Source organism: Cetorhinus maximus, chromosome 14 (assembly GCF_964194155.1).
Source record: "Cetorhinus maximus chromosome 14, sCetMax3.hap1.1, whole genome shotgun sequence".
NCBI lineage: Eukaryota > Metazoa > Chordata > Chondrichthyes > Lamniformes > Cetorhinidae > Cetorhinus > Cetorhinus maximus.
In genome coordinates, this window is record NC_135892.1 from 37930113 (window position 1) to 37953438 (window position 23326).

Genomic DNA, 23326 nt, shown 5'->3' on the forward strand with positions numbered 1-23326 from the left:
GGAATATGAAAAGAAAAAAGACTTGCATTTATATAACGCCTTTCATGACCTCAAGGCATGCCAAAGAGCTTTACAGGCGATGCAATACTTTCGAATTGTAGTTTCTGTTCTAAGGCAGAAACATAGCAGCCAATTTGTGCACAGCAAGCTCTCACAAATAGCAATGTGATAATGACCAGATAGTCTTTTTTTTTGATTCAGATTAAGGAATAAATATGAACACACCTGGGGTGATTCCCCTCTTTTTTTACTCATTCATGAGATGTGGCCATTGCTGGCTAGGCCAGCATTATTGCCCATCCCTAATTGCCCTTGAGAAGGTGGTGGTGAGCTGCCTTCTTGAACTACTGCAGTCCATGTGGTGTAGGTACACCCACAGTGCTGTAAGGAAGGGAGTTCCAGGATTTTGATCCAGTGACTGAAGGAACGGCAATATATTTCCAAGGATGGTGAGAAGCTTGGAGGAGAACTTCCAGCTGGTGGTGTTCCTATGTGTCTGCTGCCCTTGTCCTTCTAGATGGTAGTGATCGTGGGTTTGGAAGGTGCTGCCTAAGGAGGCTTGGTGAGTTCCTGCAGTGCATCTTGTAGATGGTATGCACTGTTGCCAATGTGCATCGGTGGTGGAGGGAGTGAATGTTCGTGGATGGGGTGCCAATCAAGCGGGCTGCTTTGTCCTGTATGGTGTCAAGCTTCTTGAGTATTTTTGAAGCTGCACTCATCCAGACAAATGGAGAGTATTCTATCACACTCCTGACTTGTGCCTTGTAAATGGTGGACAGGCTTTGGGGAGCCAGGAGGGGAGTTAATCACCACAGGATTCCCAGCCTCTGACCTGCTCTTGTAGCCACAGTATTTATTTGATTAGTCCAGTTCAATTTCTGGTCAATGGTAACCGCCAGGATGTTGATAATGGGGCATTCAGCAATGGTAATGCTGTTGAATGTCAAGAGGTGATGGTTAGATTCTCTCTTGTGGGAGATGGTCATCGCCTTCCACTTGTGTAGCACAAATACTACTTGCCACTTATCAGCCAAGCCTGGGTATTGTCCAGGTTTTGCTGCATTTGTATGTGTTTTGCATCAGCATCTGACGGGTTGCGAAAGTTGCTGATGTGTGCAATCACCAGCGAGCATCCCCACTTCTTACCTTATGTTGGAACGGGGGTCATAGTGAAGCAGCTAAAGATGGTTGGGTCCAGGACACTACCCTGAGGAACTCCTGCAGTGATGCCCTGGAACTGAGATGATTGACCTCCAACAACCACAACCATCTTCCTTTGAGCTTGGTAGATTGTTATGATGTGTCAAGTGCTCATCCAGGTACTTTTTAAAGGATGTGAGTCAACCTACCTCCACCACCCTCCCAGGCAGCGCATTCCAGACTGTCACCACCCTCTGGGTAAAAAAGTTTTTCCTCACATCCCCCCTAAACCTCCTGCCCCTCACCTTGAACTTGTGTCCTCTCGTGACTGACCCTTCAACTAAGGGGAACAGCTGCTCCCTATCCACCCTGTCCATGCCCCTCATAATCTTGTATATCTCGATCAGGACGCCCCTCAGTCTTCTCTGCTCCAACAAAAACAACCCAAGTCTATCCAACCTCTCTTCATAACTTAAATGTTTCATCCCAGGCAACATCCTGGTGAGTCTCCTCTGCACCCCATCCAGTGCAATCACATCCTTCCTATAATGTGGTGACCAGAACTGCACACGGTACTCCAGCTGTGGCCTCACCAAGATTCTATACAACTCCAACATGACCTCTCTACTTTTGTAATCTATGCCTTGATTGATAAAGGCAAGTGTCCCATATGCCTTTTTCACCACCCCACTAATATGCCGCTCCGCCTTCAGAGGTATATGGACACAGACACCAAGGTCCCTTTCTTCCTCAGAACCTCCTAGTGTCGTGCCATTCATTGAATACTTCCTTGTCAAATTACTCCTTCCAAAGTGTATCACCTCACACTTTTCAGGGTTAAATTCCATCTGCCACTTATCTACCCATTTGACCATCCCATCTATATCTGCCTGTAGCCCAAGACACTCAACCTCATTGTTAACCACCCGGCCAATCTTTGTGTCATCCACAAATTTATTAATCCTACCCCCTACATAGTCATCTGTGTCGTTTATATAAATGATGAATAATAGGGGACCCAGCACAGATCCCTGTGGTATGCCACTGGACACTGGCTTCCAGTCTCTAAAACATCCTTCTGTTATCACCCTCTGTCTTCTACAACTAAGCCAATTTTGAATCCACCTTATCAAATTACCCTATATCCCATGTGTATTTGCCTTCTTTAGAAGTCTCCCATGTGGGACCTTGTCAAGGGCTTTGCTGAAATCCATACAAACTACATCAACTGCACTCCCCTCATCTACACACCTGGTCACCTCCTCAAAAATCTCAATCAAATTTGTTAGGCATGACCTCCCTCTGACAAAGCCATGCTGACTATCCCTGATCAAACCTTGCCTCTCCAAGTGGAGATAGGTTCTCTCCTTCAGAATTTTCTCCAATAGTTTCCCTACCACTGACGTGAGACTCACTGGTCTGTGGTTCCCTGGCTTATCTCTACAACCCTTCTTAAATAACAGAACCATATTAGTTGTTCTCCAATCCTCTGGCACTTCCCCCGTGGCCAGAGAGGAATTAAAAATTTGGGTCAGAGCCGCTGCGATCTCCTCCCTTACCTCCCTCAGCAGTCTGGGACACAAATCATCTGGACCTGGAGATTTGTCAACTTTTAAGCCTGCCAACACCTCCAATACCTTGTCACTCCCTATATTAATTTGCTCAAGAACCTCGCAGCCTCTCTCCCCTAGTTCCATACCTTTATCCTCATTCTCTTGGGCAAAGACGGATGTGAAGTATTCGTTTAACGACTCCAGTTTTTCTCGGGCTCCTTGATGTCACACTTGGTCAAATGTTGCCTTGATGGCAAGGGCAGTCCTCTTCATAATAGTGTCATGGGATCTTATTGAGGGGGCAGACCTCATCCTGAAGACAGCACCTTCAACAGCACAACACTCCCTCCATGTTGCATTAGACTGTGAGTCTACATTTTTGTGCTCAAGTCTCTGGACTGGGACTTGAACCCGCAACTTTCTGATTCACAGGCAAGTGTGCTACCCACTAAGTCATAGAACCATAGAAAAGTTACAGCACAGAAGGAGGCCATTCGGCCCATCTTGCCCATGCCAGCCCAAGGACACCCAGGTGCCCTTGCTAATCCCACCTTCCTGCACCCAGCCCATAGCCCTGCAGCTTACAGCACTTTAGGTGCAGATCCAGGTACTTTATAAAAGAGTTTAAAGTTCCTGCCTCTACCACCAACTTGGGCAGCGAATTCCAGACGCCCACTACCCTCTGCGTAAAAAAGTTCTTCCTCATGTCTCCCCTACACCTTCTGCCACTTATCTTGAACCTATGTCCCCTGGTTCTAGAATTCTCCATCAAGGGAAACAATTTTATCCTGTCCATGGCTGACACAGGCTAGGAATGAAGTCAAAAAGCATTTAGGAAGGCAAAGAGGAACCGTGATATAAAATTAAATTATCAGAGAATATAAAAGGAAATAGTAATGTCTTCTACAGACACAAGGAATGAAAGAAAAATCAGGATAGGGGCACGAAGGAATGTACAAGTTAAATTCCCTGGTAAAGACACCAGAATGGCAGAAATATTGAACACTTACTTTGTCTTGCTATTTACCAGGCAAACTAAAAAGCAGACATGACATTAGAAGAAGAGATCAAAAAAATACAAATATATTTAAGATAGAAATAGGGAAATAATTCATAAATTTAGAGAGAATAAAAACCCTGGTCTGGACAAATTGATCCACACACATTAAAACAAGTTAGGGAATTGAGATAACAAAGGCATTATTTGCATACAAATAACACATCATTAGTAAAGGGAATAATATCAGAGGACTGGTTAATGTGATTCATTTTTTTTGAAATGGGAGATAAAACAAATTGTTGGAACTTTCGGCCAGTAAGCTTAACATTAGTGATGGGAAACATAATGGAATCTTTACGGAAAGATGTGATAGAAGTATCATCTGGAAACCTAAAATATAATAAAGAACATGCATTTCAAAAGGAGTGTTCTTGACCAATCTTATTGAATTCTTTGAAGATATCACAGAAAAAGAATATTGTAAATGTTGGATTTAGATTTACAAAAGACCTTCGATAAAGTACTGCATAGTAGGCTCCTGACAAGGGTTTTTTGTTTTTGTTCTAGATTTCCAGCATCCGTAGTATTTTGCTTTTACCATATTGGGTATAGCTAATTTTGGGAAATGCTGTGACAAAATACAGGAAAAGATCAATAAACTAAAATTGGTGTAAAATTGGCATTAATTTCAATACTGACAAGTGCGAGATTGTAGATTCATGGAGACTTTATGGCACAGAAGGAGGCCTTTGGGCCTATCGAGTCCATATTGGCTCTCTGTGGAGAAATCCAGTCATTCCATTCCCCCGCTCTATTCCCGAAGCCTTGCAAGTTTCTTTCCCTCAAAGTGCCCATCCAATTTTATTTTTGTAATCATTATTTGTCTCCGCTTCCACCACCCTAAAGACGGTGATTTCCAGTTTATTACCACTCGCTGTGTAAAAAGGTCCTTCCTCACATTCCCTTGCACCTCTTGCCCAAAACCTTGCATTTGTGTCCCCTAGTCCTTGTACCATCAGCTAATGGGAACAACTTTTCTCTGTCTGCTTTAACCGAATCTGACATAATCTTGTCCACCTCTATCAAATCTCCCCTCAATCTCCTTTGCTCCAAGAAGACAATCCCAGCTTCTCCAACCTAACTTTGAAGTTAAAATAGCTCATCTCTATAACCATTCTAGTAAATCTCCTCTGCATTCTCTGAGGAAACCTTACATCATTCCTGAAGTGTGAGACCAGAACTGGACACAGTACTCCAGGTGTGGCCTAACCAAAGCTTTATAAAGATTCAGCTTAGCTCCCCTGCTTTTGTACTCAATTTATGAAGCCCAAGATCCTATATGCTGCCTTCAAGGACCTTTGCATGTGAGCTCCAAGTTGTTACATTTTGGTAGGAGGAATAAGGAAAATGTAGAGATAATTGGATAATAAGAGTCTAAAGGTATAGAAAAGCAAAGGGACCTAGGGATACAGGTACACAAAACAGTAAAAGAAGTGATGCAAGTTAATAAGACTATAAAAAAAAGCAAAGCACTGGGTCCATTTTTAGAGGGATAGAATTGAAAAGCAGAGAAGTTATATTAAATATAGTATTGGAAATACTCAGCAGATCTGGCAGCATCTATTGAGAGAGAGAGGAACAGACTTAATGTTTTGAATTGAATATAACTCTTCACAAGCCAGAATTTATAGTAAACTTGTATAGAAGCTTGGTTTAGACCATACTTTGAGTACAAAACTGTGCAGAGTTCTAGGACTGCATTTTTAATTGGGGTTGGGAACTGGGGGCTAGTTCCAGGTCCCGACCCCGCACGGCATGCTTTAGACATGCCCATTTCAAAGCTTCAGCCAATTAAAGGCCAAGGAGCTGGCTCACCTTTCAATCAGGGATGGCATGCAGGTTCTCAACATTGGAGGGCCAATGGGAGGCCCTTGAGCACTCAGATCGGCGGCTGATGTGAGAGTGCAGATGGTGAGAAGGGCAGCAAAGTTAATTTTATTCTTTAAAATGCCACACCTGCCTGGTCATAATCCTGGAGGAGCCAGTGGCCATTATGGATCCAAGGAGATTGGTGTGGGTACCCTTGCTTGATCTATCATGCCCTCTGCCCTGAGCCCACCAAACTAATGTGGACTGCCTGCACTGCTGACTGGAAATCCCATTTGGCTGCCTGCCACTTGCTAGTGGGCAATCAATCTGATCCTGAGCCAGCTTCTTTAAAAATGACTTGGGTTAGGGGTTGTAGCAGGTAACCGACATGGAGGGACACCAAATTGTGCACCCACTTGCCTCCAATCTGGACCCTGACATTTTTCAAAGTCCAGCTCCTCGTCTCCATATTATAAGAAGAATGCACAAACACTGAAGAAAGTACAGGAAAGATTGAAGAAGTTGGGGCTCTTTCCTCTAAAAAAGGAGAAAGCTGAAGAGTGATCTATTGGAAGTATTTAAAGTTATGAAGGAATTTGATAGGGTAGGCATTGTAGGGGAGTCCAAAACTATAGGTCTTAAATACAAGATGATCACTAATACACCTGGTAAGGAATTCAGCAGAATCTTCTTTACTCAAAGAGTGAAGCGATAAAAATGTGGAACTTGCTACCACAAGAAATGATTGAGGCAAAGAGCCTAACTGTATTTCAGGAGAAACTAGATAAGCATGCAAGGGAAAGTTAGATTAAGTAGGATGGAAGGAGGCTCATGAACAGGAGCAGGAGCATAAACACTGATACAGATTAGCAAAACCAAATAACTTGTTCGTTTGCTGTGCAGTCTAAGATATACTCACATTGAGCTGAAGACTTAATGATGTGGCACAGTGCCGTAGTATGCTCCGTACGCAATAACGTACATTACCCAACACCAACTACATGTTGGATTCTGGAGGCAGAGGCAGCTTATGCAATTTCACTTGAGCTGGTCACGTTGCTTAAAGTATGTTTAACAAACTTCTCTTACTACAGATGCTGCTGTAAGGCAGCTGAGTGCAGAAGCAAAGTGTGCCCTTGAGGTCATCATTAGTTAAAGTGTGTGCATTGATAAAGTTCATCAGCGGATGAGGTACATGTAAAAGAAAAAGATCTAAATACTTTATAAACAAGAACTATTGAAATAAACAACATAATCTAAGGGCTGAATGCCTTTGCTGATCTCTCGGTTTTTTTCCTTTGACATCAAGTGTTCTAAATAAAACATCTTTTACTGATATTTTTCCAAATTTCCTGTTTTTTGGGGCTCTGGGTTTTTTTCTTCCAATTTTTGATGCTGAAACTGGGAGTTGAAAACAGTGGGTTTTTAAAAGCAATAAAAACAGACTTTAACAATCCTTAAATACCAAGAAATAGAAGAAAAAATGATGTTCTAGTGAAACAGGAACTGAAGTTCCAGCATATTCCTGCTGATACGCGCAGTGCAAGTATCAGGAAGAGAGCAGCACTTTAGCTGTGAGTGAAATGGACTGATGAAATAAAACACAAAATATTAGAAATTGTTGAAAAAAGCAACTTTTTTTTTAAGCTTTTCATCTTGCACTCATCAGGACAACTCGCAAGAATACCAAATGTAAAGAGAACAACAATTTACACTGTATGAGAAGAGAGTGCTGATTGGTTGGCTTTGACAAAACAGCCTTTTTTTCAGCAATACTCGAGCTCTGTACTACCGAACCATTAGTGTTAGAAATAATGAGCAGGCCAGACAATACCTGTGGATCGAGGAACAAAGTTAACATTTCAGGTCAAATAACCTTTCATCAGGACTCAGAAGCCGATAAAAGTTAATGACATGATACTTAAGCAAACATTGGAGTAGGAGTAAAAGTTTGTGTAGGGACTTGTCATGTATCCAAGGCATTCCCCTGACGTGATTGTGGTTTTCACTCCGACAGCTCGAGTTGCTGTGGCACAAAGCAGCTCACTCAATCTGTTTGCAAGCCGTGAGGCAGAACTGGAACAGCGAGCAATGCTTCTAAAGAGACTGGCCTTTGCTATTTTTAGCAGTGAAGTGGATCAATACCAGAAGTATCTGCCAGACATACAAGGTTGGTAACACCATTCAAATGTGTACTCATAGCCTAGCATCTTGCACAGAAGATAGAGCAGTTACAATGGCTATCTCAGCAGTGTTTGGACGACATTGTCGACCTAATGAAACACAAGTAGCTTGAGTATCATTCAACCCTACATACAAAATACCCTATTAAAAGAAGTCCCCACTAATGGTGATTAGCTGAAACATCTTGATTCGAATGATCTGTAAGGTATTACTGCTTGTATATGATGATCACATGAACCTTTTAATATTAAATATTTTGCAATACTTTGTAATGTACAGGAACAGGCCATTTTGTCCAACAGGTCCAGGCCAGGCTTTCTGGTTTACCTGAGCTTCCTTCAACGCCTTTTCTTCTAACTTGATCACCATGTTCTTCTAAACCTTCCTCCCTCACATGCTTATCTGGCTTCCATATTCACCCTACTGAGGCTATTTGCCTCAACTACTGCCTGTGGTAGCAAGTTCCTCTTTCTATCCACTCCCTGCATAAAACAGTTGCTCCTGAATTTCATTCACTAGCGACTATCTTATATTTAGGAGGCAGAAAGTGGGGATAAGGGGGTCCTTCTCAGGATTGCAGCCGGTGACTAGTGGAGTTCCGCAGGGGTCAGTGTTGGGACCACAACTTCTCACTTTATACATTAATGATCTAGATGAAGGAACTGAGGGCATCCTGGCTAAGTTTGCAGATGATACAAAGATAGGTGGAGGGACAGGTAGTATTGAGGAGGCGGGGAGGCTGCAGAAGGATTTGGACAGGCTAGGAGAATGGGCAAAGAAGTGGCACATGGACTACAATGTGGGGAAGTGTGAGGTCATGCACTTTGGTCGGGAGAATAGAGGCATAGACTATTTTCTAAATGGGGAGAGAATTCAGAAATCTGGAGTGCAAAGGGACTTGGGAGTCCTGGTCCAGGATTCTCTCAAGGTTAACTTGCAGGTTGACGCGGTAGTTAGGAAGGCAAATGCAATGTTGGCATTTATTTCGAGAGGACTAGAATATAAAAGCAGGGATGTGCTGCTGAGGATTTATAAGGCTCTGGTCAGACCACATTTAGAATATTGTGAGCAATTTTGGGCCCCGTATCTCAGGAAGGATGTGCTGGCCCTGGAGAGGGTCCAGAAGAGGTTCACGAGAACGATCCCAGGAATGAAAGACTTAACATATGAGGAACGTTTGAGGACTCTGGGTCTATACTCGATGGAGGATGAGGGGGGATCTGATTGAAACTTACAGAATACTGAAAAGGCTTGGATAGAGTGGACGTGGGGAAGATGTTTCCATTAGTAGGAGAGACTAGAACCCGAGGGCACAGCCTCAGAGTAAAGGGAAGACCTTTTAGAACAGAGATGAGGAGAAACCTCTTTAGCCAGAGAGTGGTGAATCAATGGAATTCATTGCCACAGAAGGCTGTGGAGGCCAGATCATTGAGTGTATTTAAGACCGAGATAGATAGGTTCTTGATTGGTAAGGGGATCAAAGGTTACGGGGAGAAGGCGAGAGAATGGGGTTGAGAAACTTATCAGCCATGATTGAATGGCGGAGCAGAATGGCCTAATTTCTGCTCCTATGTCTTATGGTCTTATAGTCCTGGGTTTGCTTGCAAATGGAAAGTAACATTGTCTCTTCGTCTACCCTATTTCACAATCTCGAAGACCTCTATCAGACCATCCTCTTTTCTAGAAAAAAGAGCACCAGCTGTTTCTCACGTGTCGGTGCAGACTTGATGGGCCGAAGGGCCTCTTCTGCACTGTGATTTTGTTTTCAATCTTTCCTGATAGCTATAACCTCTTGAATTTGGTATTATACCTCTGCATCTTTTTTGCACTTTCTCTATTACCTCTACATCCTTTTTTATAATATGGAGACCATACGTGTTGAATTGTAGTCTAACCAAGGTTCTATGCAAGTTTAATATAACTTCTCTGGTTTTCAATTTTATCCCTCTAGAAATGAACCCTATTGCTGTCTTCAGTTATTTTGTGGCCTTATAAACCTGCATCACTATTTTTAGTGAGCTGTGCCTGCATCTGTACTTCCAGATTCTTCGGTTCCTTCATTCTTATTTCCAAGAAATATGTGACTTCGTCATTCTTCCCACCAAAATGTATTACTTTGCACTTATCTATATTGAAGTTCATTTGTCAATTATATGCCCATTCTGCAAGTTTATTAATGTATTGCTGTATTTTGTCATAGTCCTCCTGTATTAACCACTCACCCCAATCTATTGATCACCTTTTTAAAATGTTCCCCATTGCTGTTCTATTGCTTTGTCAATAAATTTTTCTGATTTATTCTCCTCTGTTCTATTATCATCCCCTTTAAAATCAACTTTTTCTTCCAATTTATTACATTGGTCTTTGTCATACTTTGTCCTTAATCTTTATTGTGTATTGCTGAAAAAAAAGACACATTGTTGAAGCTTTTCATCTGATACTCATCAGGACAGATGCAGGAAAACCAAATTTCAAAGGGAGCAACAATTTATGCTGCTTCAGAAAGTGGTGCTGATTGCTTGGCAAGTCATCTGGTCAAGACGCTGCCTGGAGAACACACTACTTTATTATGTTTTGATCACTATTGCTGAGATGTTCATCTGCATTTACAACTCGTATCTATCCTTGACCATTTACAACTATTAGATCCAGCAGTGCTCCCTCCCATTGGGCTTATCGCATACTCAGTAAAAAAGAGTCTTGCACATACTGTAAAGGCTCTTTGCCCCATTTTGTTGTCTCTTCTTGTCCATTCATTTGAGGGTAGTTAAAATCTCTCGTGGTTCTTATTGTACATTCTTTATGTATTTCACATATATGCATACAGTGTGGTAGTTATGTTCTCCGTCAAACTAGAAAGAAGGCATTGCTAGATCTGCTGTGGAATAACGAGGTGGACCAAGTGATCATCGCATCATAAGGTTTAGATTAATAATGGAGAAGATCAAGGAACGATCTAAAGTAGAACTTCCAAACTCCAAGAGGGCTAACTTCAGTGGGATGGGAGGGGCTCTGGCCAGGATGAAATGGAGCCAATGCCTGAAAAGAAAACTGCAACAGAACAATGAGTGATTTTGGAGGAGAAGATATCTAAGGTGCAGGCTTGCTACATTCATCAAGGGCGAAAGGTAGGGGAACCAAAACCAGGGCTCCTTGTATGACAAGTAAGATAGATAATTGGATGAAGCAAAATAGGAGGTAGTATAATGCATCTCAGGCAAACTCTTAAGTGAGAACCAGGCCAAATACAATAAGTTGAAAGGAGAAATGAAGAGGAAAATAAGACTGGCAAAGAGAGAATATGAGAATTGAATAGCAGTTAACTTAAAAGGGAATCCAAAAATCTTCTACATATATAAATAATAAGCAGGTGGTAAGAGGCAGGGTGGCACATATTAGGAAAAAAAGTGATATATGCTTGGAGAGGCAGTGGAAGGCTAGAATACTTAATGACTACTTTGTATGGATATTTACTAAGGAAGAGGATGCTGACAAAATAATAGCCAAAACGGAGATGGTAATAGATCAGGGGAAAATTGATAGATAGGATATACTGGAAAGACTGGCTATGCTTAGAGTGGATAAGTCACATGGTTTGGATAGTCTCAGGTTGCTAAGGGAAGTTGGGGTGAAGATAGTTCAGGGACTTGCTATTATCTTCCAATCTTCCCTAGATACATGGGAGGTGCCAGAGGATTGAAAGGTGGCAAATATGATACACTTATCCCCAGAAAATGTGTGAGCACGTTCTAAGTAACTACAGGCCAGCCAGTTTAACATCAGTGGTACATAAGGTTTCAGAAATAATAATTGAGGAAAAAGCCAACAGGCACTTGTGGAGTTTTGAGTTCATTAAGGAGAGCCAACAGGGTTTTGAAAAAGGTAGATCTTGCTTGACTGAATTGATTTTTTGATGAAGTAACAGAGAAGGTTGATGAAGGGAATACAATGAATGCTGTCTGTATGGCCTTTTATGGAAGTATAAAATGTATGTCCTGTATGGACAAAGTACAATATAAAGGCTGGTTAACAAAATTGAAGATCATGGAGTCAGTGTCAGCTTGGATAAAACATTAGCTTAAGGTCAGAAAAGAGCTGTAAATAACTGGAGAATGATAGACAATGGTGTTCCCAAGAGTCAGTGCTAGGACTACTGCTTTTATCGATAAACATTGAAATACAAATCAAAATTTAAAAATTTTCCAATGAAACCAAACCTGGGGTGTGTGTGGCAAGCGTGACTGAAATGGGCTTGCTGAATGGGCAGACAGTGGCAAATTGGATTCAATACAGAGAAGTGTGAGATGATGCATTTTGGCAGAAGCAAAGGGAGAGGCAATACAGGCTTAGTAACAGTCTTAAAGAGTTTGCAGGAACAGAGGGACCTGAGGGTACATGTGCATAGATCTTTGAAGGCAGCAAAACACATTGAGAGTGGTTAGCAAAGCACATGGGATCTTGGAATTCATAAATAGAAGTATTGAGTACAAAATCAGGGAAGTTATGCTGAAATTTATAAAGCTCTGCTAAGACCACAACTATTGCAGTATTGCATTCAGTTCTGGTCACCACACTTTAGGAAGGATGTGAGATTCCTTGAAAGAGTGCAGAGTAGATTTACCAGATGGTGCCAAGGTTGAAGGATTTTAGCTATAAGGTTAGGTTTGAGAAGATGAGGCTATTCTCCTTGGAGGAATGGGGATTAAAGGGAGTTTTGATACATGATTGTACATGATTATGCCTGGTTCAGAAAAGGTAGATAAAGAAAGATTAGCTGACGATACAAGAACCAGAGGAAACAGATTTAAAGTTTTGAGCAAGAGATGCAGGGAATGTGAGGAAGAACCCTTGCACAGCGAGTGGTAATGACCTGCAACTCATTGCCCACAAGGGCAGTAGAAGCGGAGTTCAAAAGTAAACTGAATGGGCAATTGAGGGAAATGAACTTGCAGGGCTATGGGGATAAACCAGTGGAATGGAATTGACTGGATTGCTCTGCACAGCCACTATAGATTCCATGGGCTGAATGATGATCTCCTGTGCCATTTTGATTCCATGACTGACACAAGGTCCCACATGGGAGACTTATAAAGAAGGCAAATGCACATGGGATACAGGGTAATTTGATAAGGTGGATTCAAAATTGGTTTAGTTGTAGGAGACAGAGGGTGATGACAGAAGGATGCCTTAGTGACTGGAAGCCAGTGTCCAGTGGCGTACCACAGGGATCTGTGCTGGGCCCCCTATTATTCATCATTTATTTAAACGACATAGATCACTATGTGGGGGGTAGGATTAGTAAGTTTGTGGATGACACAAAGATTGGCCGTGTGGTTAACAGTGAGGTTGAGTGTCTTGGGCTACAGGAAGATATAGACGGGATGGTCAAATGGGCAGATAAGTGGCAGATGGAATTAAACCCTGAAAAGTGTGAGGTGATACACTTTGGAAGGAGTAATTTGACAAGGAAGTATTCAATGAATGGCATGGCACTAGGAAGTTCTGAGGAACAAAGGGACCTTGGAGTGTGTGTCCATAGATCTCTGAAGGCGGAGGGGCATGTTAGTGGGGTGGTGAAAAAGGCATATGGGACACTTGCCTTTATCAATCGAGGCATAGATTACAAAAGTAGGGAGGTCATGTTGGAGTTGTCTCGGACCTTGGTGAGGTCACAGCTGGAATACTGTGTGCAGTTCTGGTTGCCACATTATAGATGTGATTGCACTGGAGGGGGTGCAGAGGAGATTCACCAGATGTTGCCTGAGATAAGAACTAGGAGCAGGAGTAGGCAACTCAGCCCCTCGAGCCTGCCCCGCCATTCATTATGATCATGGCTGATCTCATTTTGGCCTCAACTCTAATTTCCCGCTCTCTCCCCATAACCTTTCAACCCATTACTAACTAAAAATCTGTCTATCTCCTCCTTAAATTTATTAAGCGTCCTGGCATCCTTTGCACTCTGAGGTAGTGAATTCCACAGATTCATTACCTTATGAGAAAAGTAATTCCTCCTCATCTCTGATTTAAATCTACCACCCCTTAGCCTAAAACTATGGCCTCTCGCTCTGGAATGCCCCACAAGGGGAAACATCCACTCCACATCTACTTTGTCTATCCCCTTTAGCATCTTATATACCTCAATTACATCTCCTCTCATCCTTCTAAACTCTAGCGAGTATAGGTCTAAACTGCTCAATCTCTCCTCATAAGACAAGCCCCACATCTCTGGAATCAATCTAGTGAACCTTCTCTGAACTGCCTCCAATGCAACTACATCCTTCCTCAAGTAAGGGGACCAAAACTGTGCACAGTACTCCAGGTGCGGTCTCACCAATGCCTTGTACAGTTGCAACAACACTTCCCTATTTTTAAACTCTATTCCTTCAGCAATAATTGCCAAAATTCTATTTGCCTTCCTTATTACCTGCTGTACCTGCATACTAGCTTTCAGCTATTCATGCATGGGGACACCCGGATCCCTCTCCACTGAAGCATTCTGAAGTTTCTCTGCATTTAAATAATAAGTCGCCTTTTTATTCTTCCAACCAAAATGGATAACCTCACACTTATCCACGTTAAACTCCATCTGCCAAATTTTGGCCCATTCACCTAACCTGTCCATATCCATTTGTAAATTTCTTATTTCTTCCTTGCAACTTACTTTCCCACCTATTTTGGTGTCATCTGCAAATTGAGCTATAGTACCTTCTACCCCTGAATCCGAATTATTAATATAGATTGTAAATAGTTGGGGCCCAAGGACCAAACGCTGTGGCACCCCATTGGTTACAGCTTGCCATCCAGAAAAAGACCCATTTATCCCAACTCTCTGCTTTCTGTTGGTTAGCCAATCCTCTATCCAAGCTAATATATTGCCTCTAACTCCGTGTGATCATATCTTGTGTATTAATCTTTTGTGCGGCACCTTATCAAAGGCCTTCTGGAAGTCCAGATATACTACATCTACAGGATCCCCATTATCCACTTTGCTTGTCACATCTTAAAAGAACTCTAGCAAATTAGTCAAACACGATTTACTCTTCATAAAACCATGCTGACTCTGATGGATTGCATTTTGACTTTCCAAATGTCCCATTACTACTTCCTTCATAATGGATTCCAACAATTTCCCAACGACAGACGTTAAACTAACTGGTCTATAGTTTCCTACCTCCTGCCCCCCCCCCCCCCTTTTTTTTTTGAAAAAGGGCGTCATATTAGCATTTTTCCAATCCACTGGAACCTTTCCAGAATCAAGGGAATTTTGGAATATGCACCCATTATCTCCACTGCCACTTCCTCTAAGACTCTGGGATGTAGGCCATCAGGTCCAGGGGACTTGTCACCCTTTAATCCCAATAGTTTGCTCAGTACTTCTTCTCTCATGATGGTGATTGTTCTAAGTTCCTCCTCCTCTATACCCTCTGCACTACCTGTTACTATTGGGGTGGTACTTGTGTCCTCCACTGTGAAAACAGGCAAAATATTGATTAAGCATCTCTGCCATTTCTGCATTCCCCACTATTAACTCCTCAGTCTTGTCCTCCAAGGGACCAACATTCACTTTAGCTACTCTCCTTTTATGTACTTGTAGAAGCTTTTGCTATCAGTTTTTACATTTTGTGCTAATTTTCTTTCATAATTTACTTTTGCTCTTTTTATTATTTTTTTAGTAACCCTTTGTTGACCTTTAAAAGTTTCCCAATCTTCCAGCCTGCCACTGATCTTTGCAATTTGGTATGCCTTAGCTTTTGCCTTTAAGTTAGCCTTAACTTCCTTGTTTAGCCATGGAGGCTTTTCTCCCCTCTTGCCATCTTTCTTCCTCATTGGGATATATTTTACTTGGGAGGAAATGAATATCTCCTTAAATATCTGCCACTGTTCATCAACTGTCCTACCTTGTAGTCTTCCTGCCCAGTCCACTGGGGCCAAATCTGCTCTCATACCTCTGTAGTTACCTTTGTTTAACTCCAGAACACTAGTGTGGGACTCAAGTTTCTCGCTCTCAAACTGAACTTGAAATTCTATCATGCTATGATCACTCTTCCCTAGAGGATCCTTTACTATGAGATCATTAATTAACTCCATCTCATTACACAAAACCCAATCCAGAATAGCCTGCTCCCTGGTTGGTTCCACAACATATTGCTCCAAGAAACAATCTCTAATACACTCTATGAACTCTCCCTCAAGGCTACCCTTGCCAATTTGATCAGACCAGTCTATACGCATATTAAAATCGCCCATGATTATTGCCGTGCCTTTCTTACATGCTCCCAGTATTTCCTGGTTTATACTGTGCTCTGCTGCTAAACTACTATTTGGGGACCTATAGAGTACTCCCACCTGGGACGTCTTTCCCTTGCTATTTCTTATTTCTACCCAGACTGACTCTACATCTTGCTCTCCAGTGCCTATATCATTCCTCACTATAGCACTGATCTCTTCCTTTACTAACAAAGCTACACCACCTCCTTTTCTTTCCTGCCTATCCTTCCAAAACACTGAGTACCCTTGGATATGAAACATTTAAGTTATGAAGAGAGGTTGGATAGACTTGGGTTGTTTTCGTTGGAGCAGAGAAGACTGAGGGGCGACCTGATCGAGGTATACAAGATTATGAGGGGCATGGACAGGGTGGATAGGGAGCAGCTGTTTCCCCTTAGTTGAAGGGTCAGTCACGAGAGGATATAAGTTCAAGGTGAGGGGCAGGAGGTTTAGAGGGGATGTGAGGAAAAACTTTTTTACCCAGAGGGTGGTGATGGTCTGGAATGCGCTGCCTGGGAGGGTGGGTTGCCTCACATCCTTTGAAAAGTACCTGGATGAGCACTTGGCACGTCATAACATTCAAGGCTATGGGCCAAGTGCTGGTAAATGGGATTAGGTGGTTGGGTCAGGTGTTTCTCACGTGTTGGTGCAGACTCGATGGGCCGAAGGGCCTCTTGCACTGTGAGATTCTGTGTGACTGGGATTTTCTGGCCTTCTTGCGAATGACCTCGGAAGTGGGGCAGGGGAGGGTGTGTAAAATTGCGTGGGTTTTCTTCGGAACAGAGATCCAACATCATTACACTAGGTCAAGATTTTAAAGGGGTGAATGGCAAATCAAGTGCGAATGGTGCGCGGCTCTAAAGGAGAGTACTTAAGGCAATTAAAGTAGTGATTGATCGGTATTTTACAGGCCTCTTCCAACTGTCCAAAAGTACATGGGGTTGGGGGTAGGGTACGGGGTACCATGGGGTGTCAGAGCCCTAGCAGGTACATAGGGCAGCAAAGAGGTACTAGCTCAGGTGACTGCTGAATTTGACACTCTTTGTGTGAGGCAGTGTGCCTTCACAGTTGGGGCAATGTGGCCATAGTATCTTGGAGCGAGAAGGGGGTTCAGTGTTCACGCTTTGGGTTTGAAGCTCCATAGTGCTATCCGACTGGCACTTGGAGAATTGAAAGGGAACTGAGAGGGGGATGGAGTGGAGATGTTTAGAGGAAGCATCTGGGAGAGTGGCCCTTGAAATTGGCAGTGCCCACCTGCCATGGGCATCATCCACTCAGGAAGCAGTCCTCCTGCAAGGAGAAGAACCTCAAACGGAGAGAACTGCAGTCACAGTGATCCAGACTGTAGCAACCTCACAGGCACCTGATGGGATCGCCTCAGGGTGGGGAAGCAGCAGAAGGCTGCAGAGGGATGTACAAGCAGGGTCCATTACATTATCATGGCAAGTTAATATGGAATTGATCTGAAGCCGTACAGTCAGTTTATAATCATAGCATTATATGGCATTAGTTTTAAAAAAACCCTGCAGAGATGGTTAACTTTTAAAAAGAGATTAATTTTCCAATGACTGACAGAAAGAACTGAAGATTTCACATTTTAAGACTTTTACTGTAACAAACAAGCTAAAATCAATATGATCAAACATTTATTAATAGGGAACTAATATATCAAACTAAAGGAAAGGTACTTTTACTTTAACTAACTAACGCAACCAAAATATGCCTTATGGCAGTATGTAACATTAATTTGTCCTTCGACAATCATTCCACTTCACCTGAGTTTTCCCGAATACGATTATCACCAGCAAGGCACACGTCAGCGACTTCCCCAGTCCTTAAACTTTTGAGAGTCCCTTTCTTTTGAATAGAAACTTAACTCAAAAGCATCCTGCTTGGTCATTGCCATGAAACAGTTCTCCTTGCTTTTCCACAGCAGTAGCTTCTTTGTTTCTGCATCTCAAAAAACCGTTGTCCTTTTCCTGTGAGATACTGTGAAGATGTTAGAACTGCCACCTCCCTGCATGGGTTTCTGATTGAGTTTCTCTGCCCATGGCAGCTGGATCACATGGCATTCCTCCGAACTGAGGTGTTTAAAGATGACATTTTAAAACATGATCATCTCTTAAAAGTCAACATTCCTCTGGACTAGTAATAAAGAAGCCCAGGCTAATGCTCTGGAGACATAGGTTTAAACCCCACCATGGTAGCTGGTGGAATTTAAATGCAGTTAATTAATAAATCTGTAACTGAAAGCTCGTCTCAGTAATGGTGACCATGAAACTATCATCAGGTATTATAAAAATCTATCTGGTCCACAATGTCTTTACCTGGTCTGGCCTACACTTTACCTAAACAAATTATCTGGTGGATTATTCATAATTGGTGTATGTAAATTATCAATTTAGAATCACCTTGATAGCAAATATAAATCGTGAATTTCCGGGGTTTTCGATTGAACTTTGCATTTTTCACCATTTCAGAACGCCTGGTAGAAAGTCTGCGTCTGCCACAGGTCCCCACACTCCATGCCCAGGTGTTCCTCTTTTTCCGGGTGTTGCTGTTACGGATGTCTCCACGCCATCTCACTTCACTATGGCCCACTATGATCACAGAACTGGTAAGCTGACCAAAAGTCATCCATCTAAGTTTTTTGAGCTCTACCAGGTTTAATCACCATTGCTTAGCATACACGTTAATCTTAGTCAAAATGTAATTTCAAAGGAATCCAGCATCTCGTTCATAAACAAAAAATGCATTCCCCTCAAAAGCACTCACCTCCCTGATTTGGAACTATGTTGTCATTATTGTTGGACCAAAACAACCATGGAAGAAGAAAAATTCTGTGTTCCTTTAATTTTAAAAAATTCTTACACAGAATGTGAGCGTTGATGGCGAAGCCAGCATTTATTGCCCATCCCTAATTACCCTTGAGAAGGCGGTGGTGAGCCGCCACCTTGAACCACTGCAGTCCAGCTGGTGTTGGTGCATCCACAGTCCTTTTAAGAAGGGAGTTCCAAGATTTTGACTCAGCGACAGTGAAGGAACAGTGATGTAGTTCCAAGTTAGGATGGTGTGTGGCTTGGAAGGGAACATGCGGTGGTGTTCCCATGTATCTGCTGCCTTTGTTCCTCTTGGTGGTAGAGGTCGTAGATTTGGAAGGCACTGTCGAAGGGGCCCGGGTGAGATACTGCATTGCATTTTGTAGATGGTACATACTGCTGCCACTGTACATCGGTGGTGGAGGGAATGGATGTTGAAGGTGGTGAATGGGGTGCCAATCAAGTGGGCCGCTTTGTCCTGGATGATGTCAAGCTTCTTGAGTGTTATTGGAGCTGCAGTCACCCAGGCAAGTGGAGAGTATTCCATCACATTCCTGACTTGTGCCTTGTGGACAGGCTTTGGGGAGTCAGGAGGTGAGTTACTCGCCACAGAATTCCCCGCTTCTGACCTGCTCTTGTAGTCTGGCTGGTCCAGTTCAGTTTCTGGTCAGTGGTAAAGCCAGGATTAACCCAGACACTATTCAGTCCTTATTCTAGAGTTGGCAGTAATTCATAGGAGCAGGAGAAAATAATTGCAAGTGTTTGACATGCAAATCCCACAATCTTCAAATGATCATCACTGCCTAATCACTCCCATAAATGACTTAATTTCCAGCATGACCATTTTCTCCTACCTGCCTTGAGTTACATAAAAACTGGCTGACAAAAATCTTGAGTTTAAACAAATTTCATTCATTATTCCTCCATATACAGTAGAAGCTTAACTTGTTGGAATGGAAACATTCTCCCTTTAAGAATTTGTATTTGTGGCATCTTCACAAGAGTTACAAGGTGGTGTAGTGGTAATTTCACTGAATTAGTAATCCAGAGGCCCAGGGTAATGCTCTGGGGACATGTGTTCAAACCCCACCATGGGTGCTGGTGGAATTTAAATTAATTTAATTAATAAAGCTAGTCTCAGTATTGGTCTATCATTGTCATGAAAACTCATCTGGTTCACAAATGTCCTTTAGGGAAGGAAATTTGTTGTCCTTACCTGCCCTGGTAAGCAATGAGGTTGACTCATAACTACCATCTGAATTGGCAATCCACTTAGTTCAAGGGTAGTTAGGGATGGGCAACAAATGCCAGCGATGCCCATATCCCATGAACAAAAAACTCTTCCTCACAAACTTCATCATATTATGGTGAGGACTTATCTGTTAATGTCTCTGTTCTGACTGCACTGTGTATAGGTTCTTATTTTCACCTTCATCCTCAAACCTTTTCTCTAATTGAAGAGAAAAGGCTGTTGTGCTTTGTGGAGGAGAGCTGGTTTTCTTCAGCTATGCTCATCCAGTGTTGCATGTAGCCCCCCTTGTGTTTTTTTCATGAGGGATTTATGCTGTATATTGACGTGCTGGCAAGGCGTGTTGTTTCAATGCCTAACCACGAATCTCCCATTCTTACTGCCTAGATGGATTACCAGGTTGATTATCAACCTGCTTGACTGTATCATGAACTTAGGGCTCAGAGGCGGTGCACTACCCATTGAGGCACAAGACTTCCCTTGGGAAGAGAGCAGTGTGTTTTATTTAATCAATTTTAAGTAATTACATTGACCATCTTCTTCTCATTCCTTAAAGGTGCAAGTATTTTTGCTGATTGAGCAGGAACTGACTGCAGATGAAGACATTTCAAGGTAAAGGATTTCTGCAGTCCAGCATTGTGATGTAACTGCAATTGCCAAAGCTGAGTTCCTGATCTCTATTTTTGAGGATTGGGCTGTTTGTTTTTCCAAAGGGACAGAGGGAAAACATAGACTGCATGGTTGGGTTGTTCTTGTTCAGTTCAGATTCAAAATGTGACACTGAAGCACTTTGCTGCAAGACTGACTTGAAGAAACAAACGTCAACTTCAGCTTTCAACCTTTATGCAGTGACCCCTTTGGAATTGCGCTTACTGAATTTTCGACCCCTGCGTGTCTCAAGATATCTCCTCAACACCCCCATGTGTGACACTTTCCCACTTCCTGTGGCAGCTCTGGGTGAGGTTTGGACTTTACTGGCAATTAGTGCCCCATCACTTGAGTTGAAAATCCAAGTTTCTCATCAGAACCTCAAATATCGAATTTCTCTCAGTCAAATCTCACACTACACAGTTTGTTAACCCCTACTAAATTTGATCAAGTGCCAACAGTATTAACAATTTTTTTAAATAATCAAACTTTAGCTGCGTAAGCTCCAGACTCACTTCCACATTGCCTTGTTTGCACTTTGTCTCCTCTCTCCAAGTTTGAACTGTATTTGCACTTAAGAGTCTCACAATAACATTTTCCTTAAATTCCAAGACCCTAAGTTTTCTGAAAGAAAAAATCAAACAAAAATTAACGGAGAAACTATTTATCCTCTGCATTATTTTGGAGCAAGCCATGTTTGAAAAAAACTTTGAATGTGTATCATGTTATTTCAGTAGCATTATAAGGGTAATTTTGTAGAATAGTTATTCTTTAAGTGACAAAGAATAATTTGATTAAAGGAATACTCCAGAATAAGGACCACCTTTCCAGCATTTCACAGCAAATGCTTGGGTGCCATTCCTGATTGGTGCAGCCATTGTGGTTTCTGAGGTTCACATGCTCAAACACAACTCTTTTTTCATCTGGGGCCTGAGTTGAATACAGACCAGAATGATGGAATGTGCTAGTCCTGTATTAAAAGTGCTAGAGTAAACTGTACCTGGTTCCTAATGGGCATGTAGCACAAAGTGGCAGCAGTTGGGAGTAAATTGACAATCATAGTATACTACAAGGCTGGCTCGTGGCAGAAATTGAAGACATATATGCAGCATTAAATGCACCTTTGAGGTTGGAGTACAGCTGACGTTGACGCAGTAGATGGATGTTTTACTCTTTGGTCATGCTATTCTGACCTAGGGCTGCTTGATGCTCACACTGGGTGTTGAAAGTAATAACATTCCATTCTCCAGTGTTCATTCCTCATTTTGGGGGAAAAAAGCCTCTGAAAATGTACCACTGATTTGTAGGCCAGCACATTCTCAAAGGGCCTTTATCTACAAAGTTTTATTTACAGATAATGTATCAAAATACAGAGTAAGTATTTACCATTGTTAACCTACTTATCTATTTCAGAACTGCTGGACCATCAGTCTCTGGTTTGGAAACTACCTACATGGGAGGCAATGGGTTCTCCACATCCTACAACAACCAGCGGTGGCTTGGCCTCTACCTATCTGCATGCAAATTCCTGGATTTGGCTTTGACCTTGCCCTCTGAAAACCTCCCACAGTTTCAGATGTAAGTGAAGGGAATGCATAGAATTGAGTCTGAAGTTGCTACCATTATTGTGGCTGTTTCTCAGTAATATTTTCCAGGGCCAGGAGAGAAGAGAAAAATGTATTTAAAGGATTTGAGTACAAGACATAATTTTTAAATCTTTAATCAATGTTTTTGCAGACAAATGTCCTAGGTAATGTATTTTATATATAGGGAGTTCTCACTTAAAGTTGTGGTTGCATTCCTGAAAATCACAACTTTAAGTGAAAGAACTTTACGTGAATCATGGTTTTCCACAGGAATCAATGTTAAAGCCAGAGTTAGGTTCCTGTTGGCATTTGTCACCCAGAAAAAACAATGTACAAATTGAAATACTGTACCGTACGTGTGTGGTATTGTACATTCCTATCTGAAATAACTTGCAAAGTAACATAAATCATTAAATATGAAAGAAATACATTACATATAATTTTTAAAAATTACAGGCACCTCATTAATTTTAGATTGAACAGGCTTCAACTAGTGGCAGAAGATGGCCAGTGCAGGAATTTGCGAGAAGCCTAGGTAGTCTGCACAGACAAATGTCTGCCATAGTTGGAGCCCAGGTGCTTCAGTTCAGAACCAGAGCCAGGAGTGGAGCTGCTGAAAACAGACCCTAGTAAAAACAGGGTGGGAGGCAAGGCCAGGTGGAGGGCGGGGCGGGGGAAGGCAGGCCAGAGAGTAACGCTGGTGGGGGGGGGGGCAGATTGAGAGCAATGCCAATGGGGGAGGCAGACTAGAGAGCAGTGCCAGTAGGGCGGGGAGGGGAGAGGTATGCCATGGGTGGGGTGGGGTGGCAGGCCAGAGAGTAACGACGGGAGGCAAATTGTGCAGTGGGGGAAGAAGGACTGAGGGAGCACTGTAGTTTTGTGCGCAAGCTTTAAAATTAAATTGACAATATTAAACGGATATGCTGACACTACTTTATTTCTGTCTGTCTGCCTGGTTTTTACTCTATCCTCTCTCTATTCTCCACTGCCTGTCCCATAGAGAGGCCAGT

The 23326-nt window shown here is 42.4% G+C and overlaps 1 protein-coding gene across 4 annotated transcripts in view; it reads left to right on the forward strand.

Annotated features, from left to right (window-relative positions):
* Nucleotides 1–23326, forward strand: part of dop1a (DOP1 leucine zipper like protein A) — a 366113-nt gene that overhangs the window by 331530 nt on the left and 11257 nt on the right. For all 4 annotated transcript variants that reach the window (XM_078556811.1, XM_078556812.1, XM_078556813.1 and 1 more), the window contains 4 exons: nucleotides 7580–7732; nucleotides 18495–18631; nucleotides 20639–20694; nucleotides 22144–22308. In XM_078556811.1, the coding sequence (XP_078412937.1) occupies nucleotides 7580–7732; nucleotides 18495–18631; nucleotides 20639–20694; nucleotides 22144–22308 (511 nt within the window). The remainder of the gene's footprint in view (nucleotides 1–7579; nucleotides 7733–18494; nucleotides 18632–20638; nucleotides 20695–22143; nucleotides 22309–23326) is intronic.